Raw genomic sequence first — 24,752 nt, 5'->3', positions numbered from 1 at the left:
TAAAAATACCGCAGATAGGCTAGAATGGTTCGAGATCGAATATTGATTTCAGCCAATAGTCAGATATTTAGTCCATAGTGATACAATTTATATAGCAGCTGTAACCCTTTTAATATTTTAGTCAGTAATGAGTCGCCGGAAGTCAATGATGACTTGTGATCAATCAGTTTCAATAGAATCGAAGACCATTACTCAGACTCTTCAATGTATGAATGTTGCAAGTTTGGCATCTGTAAGTCGAGTACACAGCTGCGCTGAAAATAATTTGACTGTGTGAGTACACGTTTAAATGATTGTTGAATGAAGTCCGATGATACAAGTAAAATAACATGTCAATGAAAGAATACAGTAATCTCTCATGAGTAAGAAATACGATCAAAAGGTGTTTTTGTCACGTTATAAGATTTTAATCGTTCGTTACTTCGTTCGCGCGGAATTAAAAAAAATACCTTAATTAGTAGCTTATGTTAATTATGTTCACCAAGACTATGTTCTACATCAGTGTCAAATTTCATTAAGATCCGTTGAGCCGTTCCGGAGATTCATTCTAACAATCGTCCATTCATACATCCAAACATTCGCATTTATAATATAAGTAAGATTAGCCCAGAATAAGAATAGTAATGCGGCAAATAGTAAGGCTAAGATTGTATAAAATCTCATCGTGGTTTTCCACTCATCAAACATTTATTCAGAAACATATAATTTGTTTCACCCTATCTATGTAAAAAACAACATTTTTCAGTAGTGGAAATCCACGGTTAATGCATTCGAAAGTGATCGTGAATCATTGTCCGAATGAGTCAGTGAGGGTCTCAGGTGGATTCCACTTGTGTCTCAACTCCTTAAATATACGATTATGGTTATTATCTTATGCGTAGGCTTAGACAAAGATATAGCATGCTACCTGTTTACGACTTAGTAAGATGACTATTTGATGTCCAGTATTTTATTTAATCTCAATATTAGTAGTAGTATTAATATTATAAATAGTATTTGTTTTGGTGGTTTTAAAAAAACTAGCATTTGGTGCAGACATTTGTAATAAACCAGTTTCGTAGTGACAAAAGTTCTCCGAAAATATGCAGAGTGAAATACCTAAGGAGTTTAAAAAAAAATTACAAGTTCAAAGCTTACGTGGTCCGAAATGAAACTAGTTGAGGGGCAGAATAATAGTGGGGATCTGCAAAAAGAATTCATCATTATTATTTTAATTATATAATATTAAACTTGACAAACTATTAGACATACTCCTTTACAATTTTAGGCTTAGACGCAGCGACAATAGTAAATTATGATAAGTAAATTCATTCTATTTTCATATCGTCCAATTTCTACAATAACGTGACAATCAACAAAATTGTTACAATGTTCACGGAAATGAACTTAAATTAAGAGTTGGTAATTTAAAAAATAAAATTTTACCCACGCCTCGTTCAAATTTTAAATATTACTATGCAAGAAAAGGCCTTGAAAGTAGAGCAAACCTGTCTATTTTACAATTTTATCGTAGAATGGAAAAGAAGTTAAATTAATGACCTATGTACTGTCTATCTAAATCTAATTTGTTTTGAATAGAAGTATCGTTAAAGGGAAATTCCACCGCCGCAGAAACATTGTAGTCTCCCTTTTTACAAAGATAATGACAGAGATGCCGCTATGTTTTACATTGTGTTTGGGCAGTGAAAACGCATCTTTATAGTCGTAATACACGTGTACATGTTAGCCTTAAATTGTGCTAAATAATGAGAAATTTGTTAAAACAATATGTTATTAAGTATGAAAATGGAAATACGCAAAAACATGTTTAACTGTCATGAGAATAGAATGAATATTTGCTTGATATCATCGTTTATTATCGGAACGAAAATATTTCCGCGAAGAATGTTATTTCATAAATCATAAGCGACGTATTCTCACGGTCGAAATGAATTCTTTTCGACCAGACATTCCGAGTTTCCACTGACAACGCATTTGTACAAAAACATGTTTTCATCCCTCTTAATATCTTTGGATAAATAGAGATAGCAACATTTTTTAATAAAGGAGTTAAGATAGTGTAAATTCATGATTTTGTTTCAAGTTTTACATAATGTAATGATGCTTTAGTGCACAAAAAATGACCATAGAGCCATTTCTCTGATTTATCTATAAGTATGTATATCTCTATATTGTATACGAACATGAGCGATATAAAAGTTCGGTTTCAACGTTATATTGTAGGTACTAGCTGTCGCCCGGGAATCCGTCCGCGCGGAAAAAAAATTTATTAGTAGCCTATGTGTTCTGGAGATAGCTTCTAACAAACATCCATCCATCCATACATTCAAACATTCGCATTTATAACATTAGTAAGATAGTTGCAGTTACTGTCCGTTCTTCAAGTGTTTAGAAACCTGTTATCGCTACACATTTTTTGTCACTCGACGATCCAGTCACATCTTCCTTAATCCTATTATGGAAGGTAGATTTTAATTGAAAGAACTACTTACGTCTAGCGACGGTAAGACCAGCCCCGTTGACGTAATGCAACCGTAAATTATTTTTATTAGTTAGATGTTATACTTTGATTGAAGACTCTCGTATATTTTATGCAATTTGTTGCTACTGTCTCAAAATCTGTACAATTCTTTTTTTTTATATTATAAGGTAGCAAACGGCCACCTGGATTCGCTGCAATAGCGAGGCGACCGTTGCCCATAGACATCCGCAAATACAGATGCGTTGCCTACCTTTTATCAACGTAGAAGGGGACGCACAGAAGGAGGATATTTCTCCTTCCTAATAAGAAAAGGGTGGGAAGGGAAAGAAGACTTTTTTAGTTGTTTACTTCAATATTTTTAATGCAATTACTTGATAAAATTGTAAACAGGAAATTCCGTCTTAATTAAGAAAAACCTTGATTTCAAGCCTCATTTAACAACTCATTTGTGAAAAATATACTTTTAAATTTAAAGTTAAATATTTTTAGGTGTAAGGTTTCACAAAAACACACACCAGGCAGTTCAGCAAGAGCGTTTAAAGTTTCTTTTTTTCACTTTGCAACAAGTAGCCAAAAGGATTAAAATAAAATAATAATGCAAACATAGATTCCTTTCGTATTTCTCATTGTATAAAATGTATAACATGGAATTAGAATATTTTTAGCCTCCAAAGAATAAAATCAACCAAACAATGCATTGACTTCGCAAAAGTTTTCTTAAAGTTTACGTAAAAAATTTGGTGAAGCAGTAAGTCATCGTTACTCTTAGTTTAGTGACACCGTTTATGGCCAACGACCCGGCTTCCGAACACAGTACTCTTTACTATGCCAAATATTGACCGAAGCAATTAGGCGGACTGCGCACGTATCGACCTCTAGGACGCTAGATCGTGATACACTTTTTTAAATATGTTAGTGTATTGTCGGCCTTAATATCATAGTAGATACAAATTGTTCGATTTTTTTCTTTCACATTTGTTGATGGAAGCGTTGGTTGCTCAGGGGTTAAGCACTTGACTTGAAATCTGCAGGTCCTGGGTTCGAATCCCGCCATGTACCAAATTTTGATTTACATATGTACATTTATCTTATGGTGAAGGAAAACATCGTGATGCAATCCACATCAGCAAAAATAAATTTGAAAGATATATGTGAATTCCCGGGAGAATAGACAGCGACGCGGCTCTCCACCCGTCACGTTCCGTCTCCTGAAATGGCGAAAAATGGATTGCGGAGGTTCATTTGGCAACACCAAATGGAAGTCCGCGATCTCTGCTTATCCCTCTGGGTTAAAGGCGTGAGTTGTGTGTGTATTTGTTGATGTAGTACGTTTTAAACGTGGTAAGTGAATAACAAACAAATTAAAAATGTATTAATGCAGAGTCCTTGATACTTTTTAAACTGTATTTATAGCATATTATCTGTTTTACCGCCTCTGTATTTGCATTGTTAGGGTTTGCGTCCGGAATCGTTTCGCAAACAACTTGGTCATTTTACAGTCTATACCAAGAAACGTATTGGTGTACAAAAACATGTTTATTTTTTTATTTTCATATCATATTGCAATATATTTGATCTTCACCTTTACGTTCACAAAAACGCTTGGTTAGTTAGTTTTTAAAGTCTTGATAAAGTCATGGCTCCTATGTAAACTATCGTACGTTTGAAACGCAAATTTTGCAAGTCAACACTTTAAACATTAATAGGATTAATTACGACTCATCAAATTTAAACATACATTAGGCTATCACTAACTACAGTTCATCTTCTTTATAACGTTATTTTCAAATTTACACAGAAATATTATTTTTCATGTTAATTAAAAAATTGGTTGTAAATCGAAAAATTGTGACTTACAATAGTCTACGTAGGAGCCATCAAAATGCGTCCTTCAATTTATTCAACCGTTTTCTTATAATATTAAAGGTGTGGTTGTGATGTAAAAAATAAAGAAGTACAAAAATTATCACAACGGTAAACGTTTCATGATTTATTTGTAAAAAGTAAAATCAAAGTAGACACTAGAACCAAAGAATTCTTTGTCTGTTTGTTAAAAGCAAAATCGTATTACAGACATATTTGTAAAGTTGTTTGTTTATATTCAAGCAAGGTCTATCGAGCTTACACCTGTGTCGCGCTCAAAATGGAAACACGCGAATCTTTTGTTGTTCTTATCTTTTATGTCTTGTTTTATTACTCTAAAAGAGCAAGCCTCAAAGTAATTGATTCTTTTTTTTATAGCTGCATAGATAAAAAAGTGTTTATCTGTTTGAAAGTTCAATGCATGATAAAAGTAATTATTCCAAGTGACGTGGAAATTGAAAATTTTCAAGGCTTATTTTATTGTACTTTCTCTATTTAATTAATTCAGTACGCTTATTAAAGAAGTTGCCGCATAGCTTAGTTTAGGTTATTGCCATAGCTTAGTTTCGGTTTTTGGTCAACTTGTTTTTCTAAAAATCGTTTACTTTCTGTATCTAAAATAGAAGTGTATGTTAACTCTAAGCAGTTTATTATCTTACTAATATTATAAACTAGCTTTTACCCGCGACTCCGTCCGCGCGGAATAAAAAAAATAGAAAACGGGGTAAAAATTATCCTATGTCCTATTCCTGGTTTTAAGCTACCTGCCCACCAATTTTCAGTCAAATCGATTCAGCCGTTCTTGAGTTATAAATGGTGTAACTAACACAACTTTCTTTTATATATATAGATATATAGATGTGAATATTTGAAGGTATCTCCGGAGCGGCTGAACGGATCTCTATGAAATTTAGCACAAATGTAGAACATAGTCTGGTAGAACACATAAGCTAGTTATTAAGTTTATTTTTAATTCCGTGCTGATGGAGTCACGGGTGATAGCTAGTAAATAATATTCCTAAAAAATATCTTTAATGTCAGTCTTAATTTGAAGGTCGTCCACTGGTAGTTTATATTTTCAAGAATTTATTAATTTCCGTTTGTAAACGTGAACTTAAAAGTCAGAAGCAGACTAGCGCGTACCTCATCCCGCCTGGTACAGTAAGCCGGTCCGATAAATGTCACTTACATTGCATTTCCACTGCCGAAACACTAACACGAAAACATATAGATATCGCTCTAATTCTTTGTAACGAAAGAGAGATAGCATGTTTTGTACTGGTGTTTCGACAGCGGAAAGTCACGGTCGGCTAATATAATAAATGTTCTAGATGTTAGTCAAATTATTTATATCTATACAATTAATAAAATTCGCGTGTCTGTATTTAATAGAAAAAAAAATGGTTATAACGGAAAACAAATTTTAAAACTAAATCCCGTCTTCGTATCAATAATCCGCGTTTGTTTGACGAAGTAGTAGACAACAGTTACTTTATTGTAAGTAATATAATTTGTATATAATATAAGGTTTCAGGGAATTTTATACATATAAAAATTTTAAATTTACTAATGTCCCTAGTACCTGGTATTTTTTACAAATAGGTTACTAAGGTTGAGGCTAAATAATGAAAAAAATAGTTATGACGTTTTTTTACTTAATCATTGTTTCCTAAAATTTTTAATGACCGACATAAATTAATTTATAATTCTATACTAATTGAATTAATTTACGAAGACTTGTTATAATTATCGCTGTCGCAAATATTTGCATATATTTAAACAAATATCTTTATTTTTGTTAATATTAGTTGCTCGCGACTTCGTTCCCGCGTAATTAAAAAAAAACTTTGTAAGTAGCCTACGTGTTCTTCCAGGCTATGTTCTACATCTTCATCTACATCATCTTGCTTAGCTTTATTTAATAGCTATAATTTAATTCGTTCCTCGCTTCAGTTCAATAAATATTGTAAAGCTAATCCGGTTATCGTAATACATCCGGTAATAAGCTCTTCGAGCTGACGCTGATGTTACAATAAATTCTCTCACGGATATGCCGTTTGGGTGGTCATATGTGCATCCAGAATAACTTAACCTTAATTTTTAAGTAAAATAACATTCTGTATTATGACATTCGTAAGGAGCATCGATGGCTCAGGTGTTAAGCAATTGTCTTGCAATCTGCAGGTCCTGGTTTCGAATCCCGTAATGTACCAAAGTGTTTTTCGGTTTTCGATTTACATATGTACATTTATCCGAAGTTCTTACGGTGAAGGAAAACATCGTGATTACTATGTGCAATATCTGAAAAGAAATTCAATGATATGTGTGAAGTCAACCAACACTGGGCCAGCGTGGTTGACTATGGCCAAGTCAACCCTAACTTGGGGTAGGCTCCGAGCCTCTCGGTGGGGACGTATAGTGAGCTGATAATGATGATGATGATTATAAGATTTAAACGATCAAGTTAGCGTATTTAATCCTCAGTTGAGGCCCTTTCATGTAGGCCGTTCTCGAAGATTAATTTACTTATATTTATTTGGTAATTTCATGTATTTCACAAACATTGATAAACCTAAAAAGCAATAAGTTTGAACAGCGAATGTATCTACAAAATTGATGGGGACGGCAGGGCGAGATTAAGGCGGAGTTGCCGCATTGCGACATTACAACATGCACATGCTACCTTTATATTTACACTGGCAACATTTTTACATTATTTGATTGATTTTATAACATTTTACAAAATCAATTGGTTACAAAATCATCTGTTTCATTAGAAAGCAAATGACCAAATTAGTTTTTGGTTTAATGACTTTTAAGTTTTTAAACTAAACTAGGTCATGGGCAAAATTAATTACTAAGTAAGACACTACTCCAAGAAATACGAAGAAATTTACAACTAAGTTACAACACTTAGCTAGTTTTTTTTGTCCAAAGACTTCAATTATATGGCAACACACCTTACTGCTTCATTAGTAAACACTCTCTAGCACAATACGTCACCCGCTCGTACGGGAGCAGCCTTAATGCATTTGTTTCAACACTTACCGCTTTTAAAGTAAAATGAACTTTATAACTTTGTAAACATAAGATCAAAAGTCGTGTGCTGAGTATTGTTGTTTATGTTGTCTAGGTGAAACCTGATAAAAGATTTGAGTGCCCCTTAAGGTATGTGTGGGGCCACTAAAGGTATAAAAATATGGACATTCCTTGAGCCTAATTGGTTACTGGTTTTACTGTTGTTAATGCACGTGTTGTAAAATTGCAAAACAATGGTAAAGACTGGCCGTATTAATACAAAAACACAGTGATGTATACCATTTTTTATTTTATATTTTGTAGCGTTTTTTTCTATTATTAAAAAAACAGCTATTGCCCTGTCCATTGGAACATTTATGAACAATTTATTTTAATTAATAATTACACAATTTTTTATTTTATTTCGCAAATAACTTATTCTTAATGTTAATATAGTAATATATAATTTAATTTTCTCATTATTATAATTTGAAGAGCCATAATTAAGTAGTTATTACGTAAGTATACTTAGACTTGGTGGAACGAAACTTAAATTAAATCAATTTTATTAAAAAATACAAAATTATTGACATACCCATTATGAAGCTAGGCTATGTGGATATTATAAACCGATATATTGATTAGTTTGTCTTTGATAGATTCACACGGCAATAACTGGTATTTGTGTGAAAGGTAATTTGCAAGTTAAGTTTTGTCAACACAAGTCTTGATAGTCCAGGAGCCAAACGCTTTTAAAGTTACCCACATAATATGACTAAGAATACATATAACTTAAATGTGGCTAAGTAAGAAAAGCTTAAATATCTTATTCTTGCCTAGACTCAAACGTCTTTAATCTGGAAGCTTTAACTTTAATCTAAGACTTCTACCTATTATTCACACTGACTGGACTTTCTATATAATTAAATCGTAACAATAATTCTAACGTAGGATTATTGTATTGCCCGAGCATGTTGGCGAGCTTTAACTTTGAGTACGGCGTTTCAGATGCCATTTAAATTTTGCGATAACATTCGTTCAAGACTAGTATCCGCCCCCGGATTTGCACCCGTCATATGATAGCAGCTTGAAAGCAATTTGATATGTTGACGTTTTGAATATGAAACTACAGTGAGATAGGTTATTGTTGGCAGAATTGAATAATAAATACTAAAGGTTGGTAAAACACTATATATCTGTACTAATTTAATAAAGCGTAAACACACGCTTCTTTATAGCACAGGATCTTAGCAGTCATGACTTATTTTTGCATAATTATTTTTGTAATGAAAAGCGTTATACTTACGATACGCTGTAGACTACATGTTTTCTCGCCTTAATCCATAAATTTTAATGAAAATTCATTAATAAATAGTTAGGATTCATATTTTCTTGTGTTGGTATAAGAATTGCTTATTTCTTAGCCTAAGGAAGGATCTTAAAATTAGAAATGGTTAAAATATGCTCGGACATCTTTCAATACTTAAATTAATGTACGTAGGGCTCAAGTTTACATAATGTACATGTTTACATGTGAATATTTTACAAGCAGAGTGTGATATAACAAAACGTCTCGTAAATACGTTGCCACGTCTTTGAATTGTTTATCTTAGTGACTGGCTATTGTAACACACGTAGCTATAGGAAAGCTCTTTCTCCCACACTTAGAGCAGCAGCGTCTATGTGGTCTTTTCTGATGTAGATTTAATATTAGAAATCTTCACTAAGGGTGTCTATTATGGTGATATACAAATCGCTGTATCCCTATATATTGGTCTACAAATTAATACAAATTAACAGGTGATTTTATTGTTACTTTCTTTCCCTATCTTTTATATATTCCTCTCTGTCGTGAAAATAGACAACTGATGACATCTTTTTGGGCAATTCACTACACATTTTGTCTCTGTTTTTTCAAAGATAATGAAAAAGATAAGTATATGTTTTAATGCAAGTATTTCAACAGTTAATATCCAATGTTATCTTTTTGTTGCGGAACATCAGGTGCACCGCCGTTCCTATTTGAAATGAGAAATTTAGTTTTTAGTCAAATAAGTTGTTCAAAATTCAAAATAATGTTTTGTAGAGTATATCTTGATTTAAAGTAATAAGTTTATGTACCTATATAGCCAAGTGAGGTAGCAGGCGGGGGCGGACGGCGCCGGCGCGACCGCAACTAGTTGTATTCGCCTAATGTTTGCGCATTTGTCTCCTGTGCTGTATTCATTATTATTAATTTATAAATATATTCAACTATGCGACAGGGTGTGTCGCCATGCTAGTTGTGACGGTGAAGACAGTGAAATGCTTATTATTGTGATATGGAATCAATGTTTGTACATACTGTATAGTTGCTGAACATTTATCAAAATACCCAACATAAATATGTTTCATCTGCTTTTTTTATTAAGAAAATGTGTTTTATATAATCTGTTATATAAAAATATAATTTATGTGGAAATTGATAATAAAAGAAACATTCCCATACACTGTACATATTAAGGTTATTTCCTTGTTTACTCGCCCTCGTACAAACTTCGATCTCCGCCTGATGTATTGCTCTGCGCTCGTCTGTCTCCGGCCTGTCGTTTGTCTGTCAGTCTTTCTGTAGGTGTGATGTATTTACGATAGCTTAAAATGCTCAAATCTGTTACATTGTTTATTCAAATGTTGATTTTAAGCGATAGAAATCTAAACAGGCGCCTGATTTTCAATAAATGTTTCATTTATTAATACAGTCGACTTTATAAGTTAGAGTCGTTGTCACAACCGCAATATGCGACAAGCTCGAGTTAGAGAGAAACGTTTATCAGCGAGAAAAATATGGCGGTCCCTTAGACTCTCGCTTATCCAGGTTCGACACTACTCGGTTCAGTTAAATGGAGCCTGAAATTAATGTTTTGGTTTGAGTTTTGTTGTACAAAAATATATTGTTGTCTATGTTAAAAATATTAATTCTTTAAGTCCAAACGTACATAATTATTGTGTACCCTTGTATAGTTTGCAATAAACATTATTTAAAGTTTTCCATAACACACAGACGTGAGACAGGACGCCTCGTAAATGTTCAGTTATGCGCTTGTTCCCCGGAATTGTCTTCAACGCTCCTTTACACGCGGGCTCGACTTCCCCACGTAGACGATAAATTTCCTACGCCCCCTCCCCAGCCCGTCCCCCTTCACGGCACGGCTCCCCAGGGGATGCCTGGAAATTGCTCGTGTAAACGGAAAATGCACTTTGTGTGGAAACTAAATCGCCCTTTGTCTCTCATAAGGAGTTCACTCAAATCGTTTCTTGTTGTTACTGAGTTGAGGTATTAGGAATTCAGTAAAGTACTTTATGTTTTTCTCTGTCTTTTTCAAAGAGTGACAGGGACAACAAAATGTTTTCAGTCATGTTTATCGGCAGTGAAAACTCACGTTGATGTGTAGCACCTCGAATCAACCTTCTGCACTCGACGCTCTCAACATCCCTCTTATCCTCGCTCCTGATTAATTGCCATCACATATATACTACATACAGGGTGCTCCGAACAATGCCAGCCTTTGTAATTCTCTAGAATGGAATGTGGGGTAAGCGCGTAAACACTTTCTAATATTTATGACGTGCTAATTTTTTATTAACATGCTTTAAAGCCGTAGCAACAGTAGTCGGAAGTTTTAGGATCGAACTAAAATTTTATAGCACAAGTAAATTAAGTTACGAATACTCAAGGCAACTACAATTCTAAAACCTTACCACGGTGGATGCCAACGACTGTACCTAGTGATTACTTTAGTACGTAAAATCGTGGTGGAATTGGATATGTAAATAGACACGTAAGTTTTTTAATTAGGAAGCTAACTAACCGTGGATTTCTGAGACCAAAATCTCTGTTTCAAACATATTGTTATCTCTGTTTTGTCAACGATAGTGACAAAATATGTTTATACAGAGATTTTGGTCTCAGAAACCGACAGTGAGATGCACAATAAAATCTTTTTTTTTGTATTCGCCTAGTGGTTTCGCAAATCACATAGTAGAATAATCTTAACTTAAATTTTAATTAGTAGCAATTAATTTGTAAGACTTGCACGCGTTTAATTTTCCGCTGGTAACATGGTAACTAATTTTTTTTATTTTTAAGTTCCTTCGTCTTCCACTTAATATGTAAATTGTTTCAGCGGACTCTTTATAAGGTCTGAAATAACTTGGCTCACTTTCAAATGTCGTCTTCAACTTAACCATCGTCTGCTAATAAACTAAATAGTATCTTTATTAAACTCCAATTTACTACGCAGATGTAAGAATAAGGTTGTGTTTAAATGATTTCTATGTATAAATGAATACTAGCATTGTGAACTGCTGATACGTAATATGTACCTAAAATAGTGGAACTTATAGTTTGACCAGGAATATAAAAACATTCACCATATTGAGGAATAAACTAATTCCTTTGCGCATATTAGAAAGTTCTATAATAAATTAAGCGATTGAAGCACCTTCCCAGGCCACGTTTCTTCTTTTTTTAGGCCATAATTCCAAAAAATATTGAGGCTGACAGTAAAGTATTTCTTAATATATTAAAAAGGTAACCTATATGTACCTAAATAAAATGTACTCGTAAAACGTTAGACTATCATTTTCTTGCTGTAAATTCGAGGTCGGGATGTAAATTTTTGCAACATCTCGATCGTAAAAAGAGACTCCTTGCAATAATAATATGTAGCAGCGGGAGTAAAGTGTAACTACGTGTTCACGTAATGCCTTATGCAGACCACACACGTTAGGTTTCACATGATGGCTTTGACCTTCATAACTCACAGGCAAACCGTAGCGTGTATAAGTTACGCCTGCAAGGTTAAAACCGTCACGTAATCTTACCTAACGTGTGTGGTCTATATTACATACGTTTTTATTGGGATAGTTGGAAGACTATTCAAATGTATTAGATTAGGTTCTTGTACGTTCCAAATGTTCACCTTAGATCGTTTTGTGACTTAGTGCGTGTATTTTCGTTATTTATACTACGTCTTTTACCATCTTTTTAACCATGTTAAATGGTAAACGCGTCTGACCTTCTTTCAGAAGTAAATTTGTAATTTGTAAACTTTGAAATACCACGTGATTTTGGAATTAAAGCAATCGATAGTATTATAAAGTCAGATGATTTTTTTTTAATTTTTTGTGCCAATAAAAGACGTAACTAAAGTATAAACTTCAACAGCCTTAAACAAACAGCGAAAGAGCATTTGAGTGCAGTTCAATTTATAAAATGCTGAACGAAGAATTCTGGAGACACGCTGAATTGCTTGTTCACCACTTCTCTCTTATATTAGTTTTCTCAACAGTTGAAGGAATGCTTGACCCTATTTTATAACTCAGCTATCTAGATTTAATGTTGCATATATGACTAGTTTCATTTCTTTCATCCTATTTAATAGTAGTGTAATCCAGGGATTCCTAAATAAGACGTTTTGCCTACCTTTAATAAACGGAGACTACACTTCTCCTTCCCATCCTTTCCTTATAAGCAAAGGGTGGAAAGGAAAAGAGGACGAATATAAGGTATCCGGAACGCACACTCATTAGAAGCAAAGTGGAATTACTTCCACTTCACGCCTGTCTTCTGTTTGGTCGTGGTATTGTCCGGGCGAGCCGACCAATTCATACCACAGATGTTGTTGCTGGTGTCTATTGTTCTTCTATTGTGCAAACAAAAGTTTCACCGCTACAGTACACTCTCGTCAGGTCATCAAATTTATTTACCGTTATTTTTCTTTTATACAAATGTCCTGATCTTCAGATAAAATGACAAATTAGTTTCAGTCACAGATATATATGTATTTAAAGATTGCAATCGCGATATTTAGAATGGACACTAAAGTTTCGCCAAATGTCAAACAGTACTATTAAAGTAGCCAATCTTATTCGCTTTATATTGTTCAAAACATGTTATTTGAAAAACATAGACTATAGAGACTTTCAATATACCGGTTAAGACTTTTAGAAAGAACCGGTTAAAATAACATCAGCGATATCTTGTCATAAAAATCGATACTGAATAATTAATTGTTCATCCGGGATTCACAGTTTTAAGTCGCTATATCCGACATTTAGTTTTATCCGAAATCGTTTTAAGTATTTTTTACTATAAGTAGATATTAAGTCTATTTAAATATAATACTTTAGTAATTCAAATTTCTCATAACAAAAGGGTACACCCAACTTTGTATACTTATTACGGTCTTCTTTATATGAATTCCAGACAATTCCATACAAAAATGTATACACAAACACCTCTTGGCAAAGGACAGTCCCTCCCCCCAAATAAAGTCCATTGTCGGTTCAGACTGCGAATTAATTCAAGCCATCGCTGCCAAATGTCTGCTGCGATTTATTTTGCAAAAGTTTCACAGATAAATATCGAAGAATAAAAATGAAACTTTACCGGGATTTATTAAGTTTACTGTCTCTTTTTTTTAATTCAAGAAATAAAATTGTATATCGCCTACGTATTTTTGATTATACAAAAACCAGGTACAGGTTTCGCTTGATTATGCGCAATTTGTGCGACCCGTGTAGATGTTATTACGATAAGAATACTACATGTAAGAGGCTCGAGAGAAATCACTTAAGTGGTTTGTACCAAATCTTTTCATAAGACGAGTAATTCGCTGTTCTTAAGTTTTATTACCACCAAATTACCGTGTAATCTTGTTAACCTGTTTAACTTATTACCTAGTATTGGTTCATACATTTTATCATTCAATGCGCTTTGAAGATGTGTTCCTTAAAAAAATATTACGACTGATTTTTTAATGTTAGAGGAGCCGTAATGTCAAGCCGATTTGGATCGATCTCAAGGATATTGATATCGGTGTTTAATTAGCAGTTGTTAAAAGCGTTAAAGTTAACAGCTGCGGGTTAATTTTCCGTGTAATGACATTTCGCATTCCGTAAGCGTCGTGTTCGCAATAAGCCAACAAGAGGCACAGCCCCCGGCGGACCCATTAGCGCGGTAACATCCCGATATCGACCGAGGTAATTTCGAACCGCCCTAGGCTTAATTGGGCCCAGATAGCATCCAAATTGACTTGATGTACTATTGATAGGAACCGAACTTATGTCCATAAATGGATGCTACACACAGCAAAGTTGTCACGCGTAATAACTAAGTAAAATTACATTATTAAAATGTGTACAGTAATAATTTTTTGTGATATTGCTTTGTCGGTCACCTGATTTCTTTATAATAGCGCAGTAACCGCATACCTTTCGTTATTAGAAAAGGTAGAAAGGGAAAGAGGAGTCTTCATCATCATCATCATCATCATCAGCCGACTATACGTCCCCATCAAGGAGCTCGGAGTCTACTCCAAGTTAGGGGTGACTAGGCCATAGTCAACCACACTGGCCAAGTGCGGGTTGGTTGACTTCACACATATCATTGAATTTCTTCTCAGATATGTGCAGCATCACGATGTTTTCCTTCACCGTAAGAAAGGAAAGGAAATTAGTCTTCGTCACACACAAAATACTCATCGAAGGAGACGCGAAGATACTTCCCTCTGTCTATTTGATGCCTTCTTCTGCGTGGTCTTGGTTTGGGTCAACCTGTCACCTCGACGTTTGAACTGTAAAAGTAGCTTTATGTCTTTCTCTTCGCTCTTTATGATGATAATTTGATATAACATTTAACAGATAACTAATCAATACCGCCACATGCATGCAATAGCATCCAAGATTAATGCGTCACTGATTGGTGGTAGTCCGGAGGAACCGGATCTATATCCTGTCGGCACGTATTTCCCGCCCGAGCGCCGCCTGCATTATTCATGAGGACGTGCTGCCTGCGACCTGTACCTGACGTCTACGCATCAACTATCATAGCACTGATCACATCGTAGAGATTATCTTTAGATTGTGAACTTTAATGTTGCTGTTGGGTGGTCTGTATTTTATGATTGTGTAAAGGTTGGTGATGACTTGTGTTATTGAAGGTTTGAAACGTATTTGGATTTTCAAATTAGGTGTAGAAATTGTTGGGATGAAACGATTTTTTATCGTCTGTCTCGAAGGACCACCAAAAAGTTAACAAACAAAAGAATGTTAGTTGATTCAGGTGGTATTACTTTTTTGTCAAAGAAAGGGATGTCTTATTGCACATATTTACAGTATGTACATAACGAAAAAGTATTACCTGTTAATGATTTGTTCATATTACGTAAAACTTGAATCGAACAGTAAACATGAATTAAAAATAATAACAATTAGTGAATGGTTTATAATAATTCGGTGGTAAGGTGTTTATAAATATGTTCAACGTTCAAATAATCGAGTTTATGTTAAATTATTAAGCAATGGGTTACGAAAACAGCACGAACGGCGCGACAACATTTACATCGGACTTATACGGACATTGAATGTGCCGTTGTCCGCATTTACTTGCAGATTTGATAAACTATATTTCATTTTTAACGACTATCAATTTAATTTTACTATATACTAGCGGTCGCCCACAATTTCGTCGGCGCAGAATTGAAAAAAAGTAAATATGCCCGCGTACATCAGCTACCGTCCAGTGAAGTTACAGTCTAAATCGGCTCAACAGTGTCGGAGATTACCCAAACAAACGCGACCATGCGGACAGACAGACAAAAATTTTAATAAACAGAAACTGCGATTTTATTAATTACTAGCTTTTACCCGCGACTCCGTCCGCGCGGAATAAAAAAAAAAAAAAGAAAACCGGGTAAAAATTATCCTATGTCCTATTCCTGGTTCTAAGCTACCTGCCCACCAATTTTCAGTCAAATCGATTCAGCCGTTCTTGAGTTATAAATGGTGTAACTAACACGACTTTCTTTTATATATATAGATATAGATGTTTAGATTAACCCGCAGCGTTCTTTTCATCTTATTTGTTAATAGATTTTTTTGTTTTTAAATGGTTTAAAGTTCACATTATAAAAGCAAAAAAGCGACTAATCTGTATAATATAAAGTCATTCGTTCTAGTGTCTAAGGTTTAGAATCGCAAACATAGAATCTATTCCATCCTTGTTCTGTTATTCAATTTTAATTCAGGAATCCATCGATAACATTAGACCACATTATTTATCTTGTCAAAGCGGTGTCAGCGAAAGATACAAACGCCTTTTAGCTTCTAGTAAACGCAATTTCACACTGAAGCAACACACCTTATTGATTTAAGAGCGCTAAGTGTAATTGCCACTCTCAGAGTGAAATGGTTAAAGATACCCCTTAGGTTAGGTCTACCTTGCCATGTGAAAGTTTTAAAATTAAATTATGCTATACATAGTTTATCTAATTTATAGTAGAAAAAGGTAATCAGGGCTGGTAAGAGAGGCTGTGCTGTTCCGGTTAGTTCTGTCAAAAAATATGAAGAACCTTACATGGGCACAGAAAATGGCAAAAAAAAACTCATGACAGGTAAAGCACTAAAAGTACCTGAGAAATCTAGTGTGACACTTTTTTGACATTGATAAGAGGGCGCCAGTGAGCATCGTACTTAAATTTGACTTATGCTCACCGTGTTCAGATACATTAGGGCTGGCTCTCTGCCCTCACCTACGACGAAGTTGAGCAAATTCTTACAATAACAATTTAGGTTTGGCTCTCATTGGACCCACCATAAACACACACACACACACTCATAGACACACACACAAACACACGCATAAATCTCACAAAGAAATGTTAATATTGAAAATTATTTATTCCTTATGTTAAAATGTAAATCTAAACTGCTATGTACACTGGAAGAGTGAGGCATTCCCTACACAAGTGTCTCTTGACTACTTTTTGGGAAGCCCCGGCAACTTAATTGTAAAGATTTACTTGAAATAAATACATTTTTATTTTTATTTATTTATTTATTATTATTATGACAAGGATCTTGTGACAGTTTTTTGACAGGGGGGGGCGCTAATCTGTTATTGTAATTGCCCATCAATAACTTTGTTGGTCTATATTTAATTTAAATATTGTGCAAAGAGCCTTACGAATCTGTGTCACAATCAAACATCATTTGAGCAGCAACTATGGCGCCTCTTTGTGTGACACCTGATTGACGTATGAATCGGTCCCTCCTGCCTATTCGTTTTGAATGCGCCATCCGCGTTATACCACTATAGCAGTTTTAACCGGTTTACAACCGGTTCACTTTCCTTGATGCTAGATAGAGCGTGATTAACTTGTAGCTGTTGTCTTGGGACATATCTTTATAGTGCCACTTACCTATTGCTTATCCGAGTTAATCAGTCCACAGAAGGTGCAGTGAACACACGAAAACTTTTATGTTTAATGTTATTAGCTACTACATTCAATGAAGGATTTTATATAATATTAGGTCCTTACATATGAAATTGGCGTTTTGTATGGGAGGAACAAAAAGTCGAATATTTTTTAATATAATATATTTAATTAATCAAAGTATGAACCATTATTTTCTATGCACTTTTGCCATCTCATAGGTAGTTCATTGATCCCTTTACTAAAAAAACCAGTCGGACGGGAATCAATAAAATCTTTGAAGGCGATTTGGACTGCCCCATCGGAGTTGAATTTTTCCCTTGCAAGAAGTTATCCAAATTTCGAAAAAAATGGTAATCTGTTGGAGCAAGGTCCGGGGAGTACGGAGGATGTCTTAGACTTTACAATTGAAGCACTTCTAATTTAGTAGCCGTCTGTTGCGCAGTGTGTGGTCTAGCGTTGTCGTGAAGCAGCAGTGGCGTGGAGCGATTGACCAGCCTAGGTTGTTTAGCCGCTAGCTTTTCCATCATGGTTTGCAATTGCTGACAATAGACATCAGCCGTAATAGTCTGGCCAGATTTGAGAAAACTGTAATGAACAATACCGGCACTAGTCCACCAAACGCTTACAAGTAACTTTTTTGGGGTTAATTTTCGCTTGGGGCAGGATTTGGCTGGCTGGCCAGGATCCAACCATTGCGCTGAGCGCTTCCGATTATCGTAAAGAACCCATTTTTCATCACAGGTAATGATTCGGTTTAAAATAGCTTCATTATTGTGCCGGTTTAGTAATGTAACGCAACAGTCGACGCGCGTTTGCCGGTTTGCTTCAGTCAATTCGTGAGGTACCCACCTTTCAAGCTTTTTAATCTTCCCAATTTGCTTCAAGTGAATTAAAACAGTTTTATCACTAACATCGCAGCCTGCAGCTAACTCGGACGTGGTTTGCGATGGATCCGCTTCCACAATAGCCTTCAACTCTTCATTATCAACTTGAGTCTCAGGCCGTCCACGGGGCTTGTTCTGCAGATCGAAATTTCCAGAACGAAAACGTTGCAACCAAAAACGAACTGTGTTTTCTTTTGCAACACGACCGCCATACACATCATTCACCCTTCGAGTCGTTTCCGCAGCACTAGTGCCACGGCGGAACTCGTACTCGTAAATAATGCGATATTTTAAGTTTTCCATTTTGTAAAATGAGTGACGCAAACAGAAAAAAACAGAAGAAAAAAAAACAAATGAATGACGGTCATCGAACCACAAATACATGAGTCTATAGCTGTACAAATTTGAATTTGGAATTCCTTACCAAAGAGGAGAAATTCGTGATTAAAGTGGCCAGTACGAAAAACGCCAATTTCATATGTAAGGACCTAATAAAATTTACCTCAACACAGTTAATTTTCTCCATCTAACTGTTGCTTTCGACTGCGGTGACATATTGTCATGTCGCGAATTCTACGTCTTATCGTTCGTTTCTAAGACCAAAATCTCTGTATGAAACATATCTCATACTTTATCTTTGAGATAACGATATATTTTAAACAGAGATTTTGGTCTCAGAAATCCACAGTTAGTAAGCGCAGTGAAGCGGTACGTAAGGCTTTACGTTGCAGGTCACGTCAGCTACGTACGTTACGGGAAATACGCCGCGGTGTTTTACGAAGGTCGTAACGGATACGTTTTCGTTTTTATTTCGATACTCAAGTCATATACGCTTTGATGGACTTATTTGTACGTTTTTCGTTCTTGTTGATACAATATATTGTATGTTTAAATTGAGATAGAAGTAGCAATAACAATTTTATAACTCCACTGAGACATTGACGAGCATTTCATAAAATTTTATTTCTTATTTAAAAGCCCAGCAAATATCAGAATTCTTAACCGAATGGTTGTCTATTCTTAGTGCAAAACTTTGCGATGAACGAAACGGTCTATATAATAATAGATTTTCGGTAAAATATACTTAGAATAAGGTTGAGCTAACGTATACATCGTCATCTCCTACTCACGTGGGATCGGCACACCAGGTTTTATAAACCTTAAAGTTTTGGCTTAATTTTTTACGGCCGTCCGCCTGCCTGTCGCCAACCCTACTTGGGAGGCTAACTTATAACACTTATACATAAAAAATATACATAAGAACATCAACATTTCAAGAACAGACTCACAGTTCATAGTCTAGTATTTTAAAGCTTTAACCTAAATAATATAACGCCTGTACAATTAAATGTACCGAGTGACCTCAGCTGACGCCCTCATCCTCGCGGGTCACACGTCTAACGACCCACGTGGCCGCCCACACCCACGTGCACGCGCACTTTCCTTTGTCAATGTCAGTTTTTCTGCGATTAGTGTAACCTACGGCTTGGCCTACATAACTGAAGGCTTATTTCTTATTGAATAATGCTAGTTAAAAGTTTTTTATTTTCTACTTAGTTCTGTAACTTTAACCTAAAAAAAATATTATGTTATATTTAAATAAATTTTATCCGTATTACAGTGTTGCTGAGCGAGGCTATCGTGGCAGACGACACGCTGGAGGACAAGACGCTAAAAATAACAGACTTTGGACTCGCTCGCGAAGTCTACAAGACCACGAGAATGTCGGCGGCGGGAACCTACGCTTGGATGCCACCCGAGGTATATATGTATAATATTATATATTCAAACTTTATGACGGCTCATGGATAGTTGCGAACTAGTGTCACGTGCAAAATTACAAGTCGCATGAAGTTTTATGAATGATCCTAATCAAACCGACGCGACGTCGGTACGCTCAGCCGTTCATTTAAATTACATCAATATTAGTGATGCAACGGATGTCTGTTTCCGTTTCCGCAAGTGCGGAAGTTCCGCGCGCTTTTCAACATCCGTTTCTGCTTCTGTTTCCGCAACTTTTATAACGGAGATAAAACGGAACTTGACGAACGGTTGAGAGATCCAAATGCGCGGCGCGAGACGCGCAGTCCGTGCGCGGCCTTTCGGCACTTGTCGCATTTGTTTGTTTACGTACTTTTTCGTTAATTTAAGCGCGTAATATTTTCTGCTGCTGTTTGAAACAATCAGTTTCTCTTGCTGGAGTTAACCAATGGAGATATCCAATGCCTTAATAAATTAAAAACGAATACAAACTGTTTTTACCTTAAAAACCCAAAAAACCAAACTATTTTTTTTTTCATATTATTTACACTTCTGTTTCCGCATCCGCTTCTGTTTCCGTTTCTGCTAAAATTTATTTTTGACATCTGTTTCCGTTTCTGGTTGCGTTAAGACACTTCCGTTGCATCACTAACAATATTAATATATTAAAATGTTTACCAGCTTAAAAATATCACGCAATAGTTGTTAGATCTAGTTTATAATCCACTTAGAGTAACGAGATATATCAGGCACGGTATCTATTTCCCACGGTAGTGTTGCCCCCGGCGGGCGTTATATCGACGTTTTGTTTGTCGATATCGATAAGCGACAGTCTTAGTGACAGTCGGTACAGTCAATTAACTTTAAATGCTAATGCGCCCGCTCAGGGCCGGAGAGCGGGCTACCTACGATGGATTGGAGCTTAGCTGTATTGACACCAGTGATGGTCGAATTACTAGGTCCGATTCTCCTCAGATTGTTTGAATATTATTTTTACAAATATACCTTTAAGCATAATTTTATGTTCACTTCCTAAACATATGTACAAAGACATATTTATTATCTCATTTTGAAAAACAATATGTACAAAATTTGTGTTTAGGTAATACGAACAGTGGGGTTTAGCACGAATATTTGTGACAACTGCCATCGTATCATCATCACAAAATTTGTATTGAAATTTATGCCTCACGCCGCTACCGGGTATAAAGTACACAAAAAATCATACTGATTTTGACTTTACGAAAGCGATTGTCACAAATATTATACTAATCCTACTGACGGAAATTACATTTTTCACAACAAATTGTTTTAATGTATATTCCAGGTGATAAAGAACTCGACATTTTCGCACGCGTCTGACGTATGGTCTTATGGCGTGCTGCTCTGGGAACTGTTGACGGGAGAGACGCCCTACAAGGGCATCGACGCGCTGGCGGTTGCTTACGGCGTCGCCGTCAACAAGCTCACCCTGCCAATACCCAGCACCTGCCCGGAGCCCTGGAGGGTACTAATGGAAGGTAAGCAGTACATGCAGTGATCTAACTGTACTCAAAGACGTTAGGTGATCACCAAAGAAAACTCTTAGTGCAAATATCTCGTACTAATTCTACTCTTAAAAATGCTCCATAGTGTCCATTTATCGAGTCTGAGTGTAAGACTTGTTTTAGTATATAAAAACTATTTTTTTCAAAAAGATAAAAATGCAAGGATCTTAAATCTAGTTAAAATGTTGTAGGTGGGTAGCTAACTATCATAACGGCTTTCATAAATCTTAAGACGAATATGAAAATAATGCTATATGTAAATGAACTATATTCCAGCATGTTGGCACTCGAACCCCCGCGAAAGGCCGCTGTTCCCGGAGATCCTGGAGCAGCTGGAGCACATCCGGCAGTCGGAGTTCACGCGCGCGCCGCACGAGTCCTTCCACACCATGCAGGATGGCTGGCGGCTGGAGATAGAGGAGGTGCTCCGCGACTTGCGCAGGAAGGAGAAGGTACACCAGAAATGTCTACTGCAATGTGTTTGTCAATTTTTGTGTGTGATTACTTATGAATGATCTAACAAAGGCTATGTATTTAGCTCATAATTTTGATTAAATAGATTTTTTTTATATCTTGGAGCGTCGGTGACACAGGGGTTAAGTACTTGACTTGTATTATGCAGGTCCTGGGTTCGAATCCGGCCATGTATCAATGTGTTGCACATTAAAATTATGCAACCGGCACATATCTGAGAAGAAATTCAAAGATATGTGTGAAGTCGACCCATACTTAACTATGACCTAGTCACCCCTTTGAGCCTAACAGTGGGGAAGTATAGTGAGCTGATGATGATGATAAAATGTCTAATTTAGATAAGAGTTGATGAGGTTTTAGTGTCATATTAGGAATCTAGTTACTATTTTCTTAGCAAAATAAGGACCAATTAAAAATACTAACAATTTTAATTATAATATTTATATATGTATGAATAATGTATATGTAAACTAACATACAAATGCTTTTTTATATACATTGCGTGCACTTAGGAATGCAAAACTATTGAAGAGGTTAGTGGCAATTGTAATTAATTATGTTTTGTTGAACATTAGCAATGTTTTATGTTGTGTGGTACATATTTATCTCAATTAAATTTGGTCAAATAATGATATGAAAGAGTTTTGCAAAATTATAGATTAGATAATAATAGATTTAATAGAGTTGTGTATTGGACCAAATATTTTTGAGGCATATTTTTTTAATTGTTTTTAGTGTTTTTTTTGCTATATTAGTGATAAAATAGTAACGAAAAATATTATCAGACTTTGGTTTTGATATTTTTTGTAATTGTGTATTGAATTTTAGGTTCAGAAGTTTTTCATATTTTTTTAATTGGAGCATTTTATTTTTAACTTTTAAGTTAATTTGTGATAACATAATTTACCTTAAAAAATCTAAGTTAGTCTAATAATTAGACTCTAATTGAAACACAGTAAATATAAAATAAATAAAAAATTATAATATGGAGAGTTTAACAGCATTACAACTTTACTGACGCATATTGTTGTCTTTGTTTTTTGAAGGCGAATGAAAGTGATAACGATATAAAAGATAGTCGCCATTACAGCGCTATTAGCCGCAAATGTAAGCACTAAAGGTTTTGTTACCACCATACAGGAGCTGCGATGTCGTGAGGAGGAACTGACCCGTGCTCAGCTGCAGCAGCGGCTCCTGGAACAGAACCTGGCGCAGAAGGAGCGCGAGCTGGAGATGCGGGAGATCAACCTGGCGGCTCGCGAGCTGCATATACTCATCTTTGCCAGCAACATGTCTCACACGCAGCCACCACAGCCCAACAAGCGTAAGGGTAAGCAAGCAAACAAAATGCTTTTTTTTATATTACAATGTGGCAAACGAGCAAGCGGCCACATGAATTCGCCGAAATGGCGAAGCGACCGCTGTCCATAGACATTCGCAATTATAGATGTGTTGCGTACCCTCAATCGACGAAGGAGGAGACGCACAAAAAGAGAATATTTAACCTTCATATGCATCTTCTCCTCCATCAAATCCACCTCCCCTTCTCATCCTTTCCTTATAAGGGAAAGAGGACTAAATCTAGGTCTTCGGCACCACACTCATCAGACTGTACTTAGAATTACTTCCACTTGAGGCCTGTCTTCTGTAAGGTCGTGGTATTTCACTGAGCGAGGATAATTCCTGCAACTGATGTTGCATTAGACTGTCTGTCTGTGTCCGACAGATGTTAAGCAATGAAAGAAACTTATTTTTCTTTTGAAGGCAAATTCAGTAAGATAAAGCTGCTGAAGAAGGACACGATCTCCTCGCCGTTGGATTTCCGGCACACGCTGACTGTGCGACCCTCAGAGGATGAGAGCAGCAAGCAGCTGGTCGCAGTCGCCAAGGACACGCCGCCCGGCTCGCCCGCCATCGTGCGCGCCATCGCTTGTACGTACACACTACACAGTTATGGCTGCAACAGTGGAAACTAACCTTAAATTAGAACATAAGAAATGTATAAGTCGGATCATTTTTTAATAAAAACTTTCTACTTCACAATTCACATTTTTGCTAGACATTGTGGCAGGTATATGTCCACCAGTGGGCAAGCTGAATTCTATTCTATTTACGCAATAAAGCAAATACTAAATAATATTATTAATTTGATATATGTTTAATTGAACGGGGGCAATATTTCCAGTACCGGCAGACGGCGTGAAGGGCAAGACGTGGGGTCCCTCTACCGGGCACCAGCGGGCGCGCGCCCACCTGCCCCTACCCGCCCTGCGCCCACGCGCCCAGCGCCCCAGCTGCTCCGCCCCCCATCTGCCGCCGCACGCCCCCCACGCCCACCTCGCGCCCCCCGCGCCCCCTGCGCGCCGCACGCACCCAGGTAACACGCACCCCCCGCACCCCCCACACCCCCCACATCCGCGACATCACAACACTAAACTGAAGTCTGTCATCAAACAATACTCCG

General features: G+C 36.1%; 1 protein-coding gene across 1 annotated transcript in view; it reads left to right on the top strand.

Moving 5' to 3' along the window:
- LOC106710082 (mitogen-activated protein kinase kinase kinase 11) overlaps positions 1-24,752 on the top strand; it is a 44,986-nt gene that overhangs the window by 14,208 nt on the left and 6,026 nt on the right. The window contains exons 2-7 of the mRNA XM_045681103.1: positions 20,128-20,267; positions 21,595-21,787; positions 22,091-22,266; positions 23,429-23,618; positions 24,053-24,220; positions 24,474-24,665. Of these exons, the coding sequence (XP_045537059.1) occupies positions 20,128-20,267; positions 21,595-21,787; positions 22,091-22,266; positions 23,429-23,618; positions 24,053-24,220; positions 24,474-24,665 (1,059 nt within the window). The remainder of the gene's footprint in view (positions 1-20,127; positions 20,268-21,594; positions 21,788-22,090; positions 22,267-23,428; positions 23,619-24,052; positions 24,221-24,473; positions 24,666-24,752) is intronic.

This window comes from Papilio machaon, chromosome 14 (assembly GCF_912999745.1).
Source record: "Papilio machaon chromosome 14, ilPapMach1.1, whole genome shotgun sequence".
NCBI classification, from domain to species: Eukaryota; Metazoa; Arthropoda; class Insecta; order Lepidoptera; family Papilionidae; genus Papilio; species Papilio machaon.
Note: the sequence above shows the minus strand (reverse complement) of the source record. Positions and strands in the feature narration are given on the sequence as shown.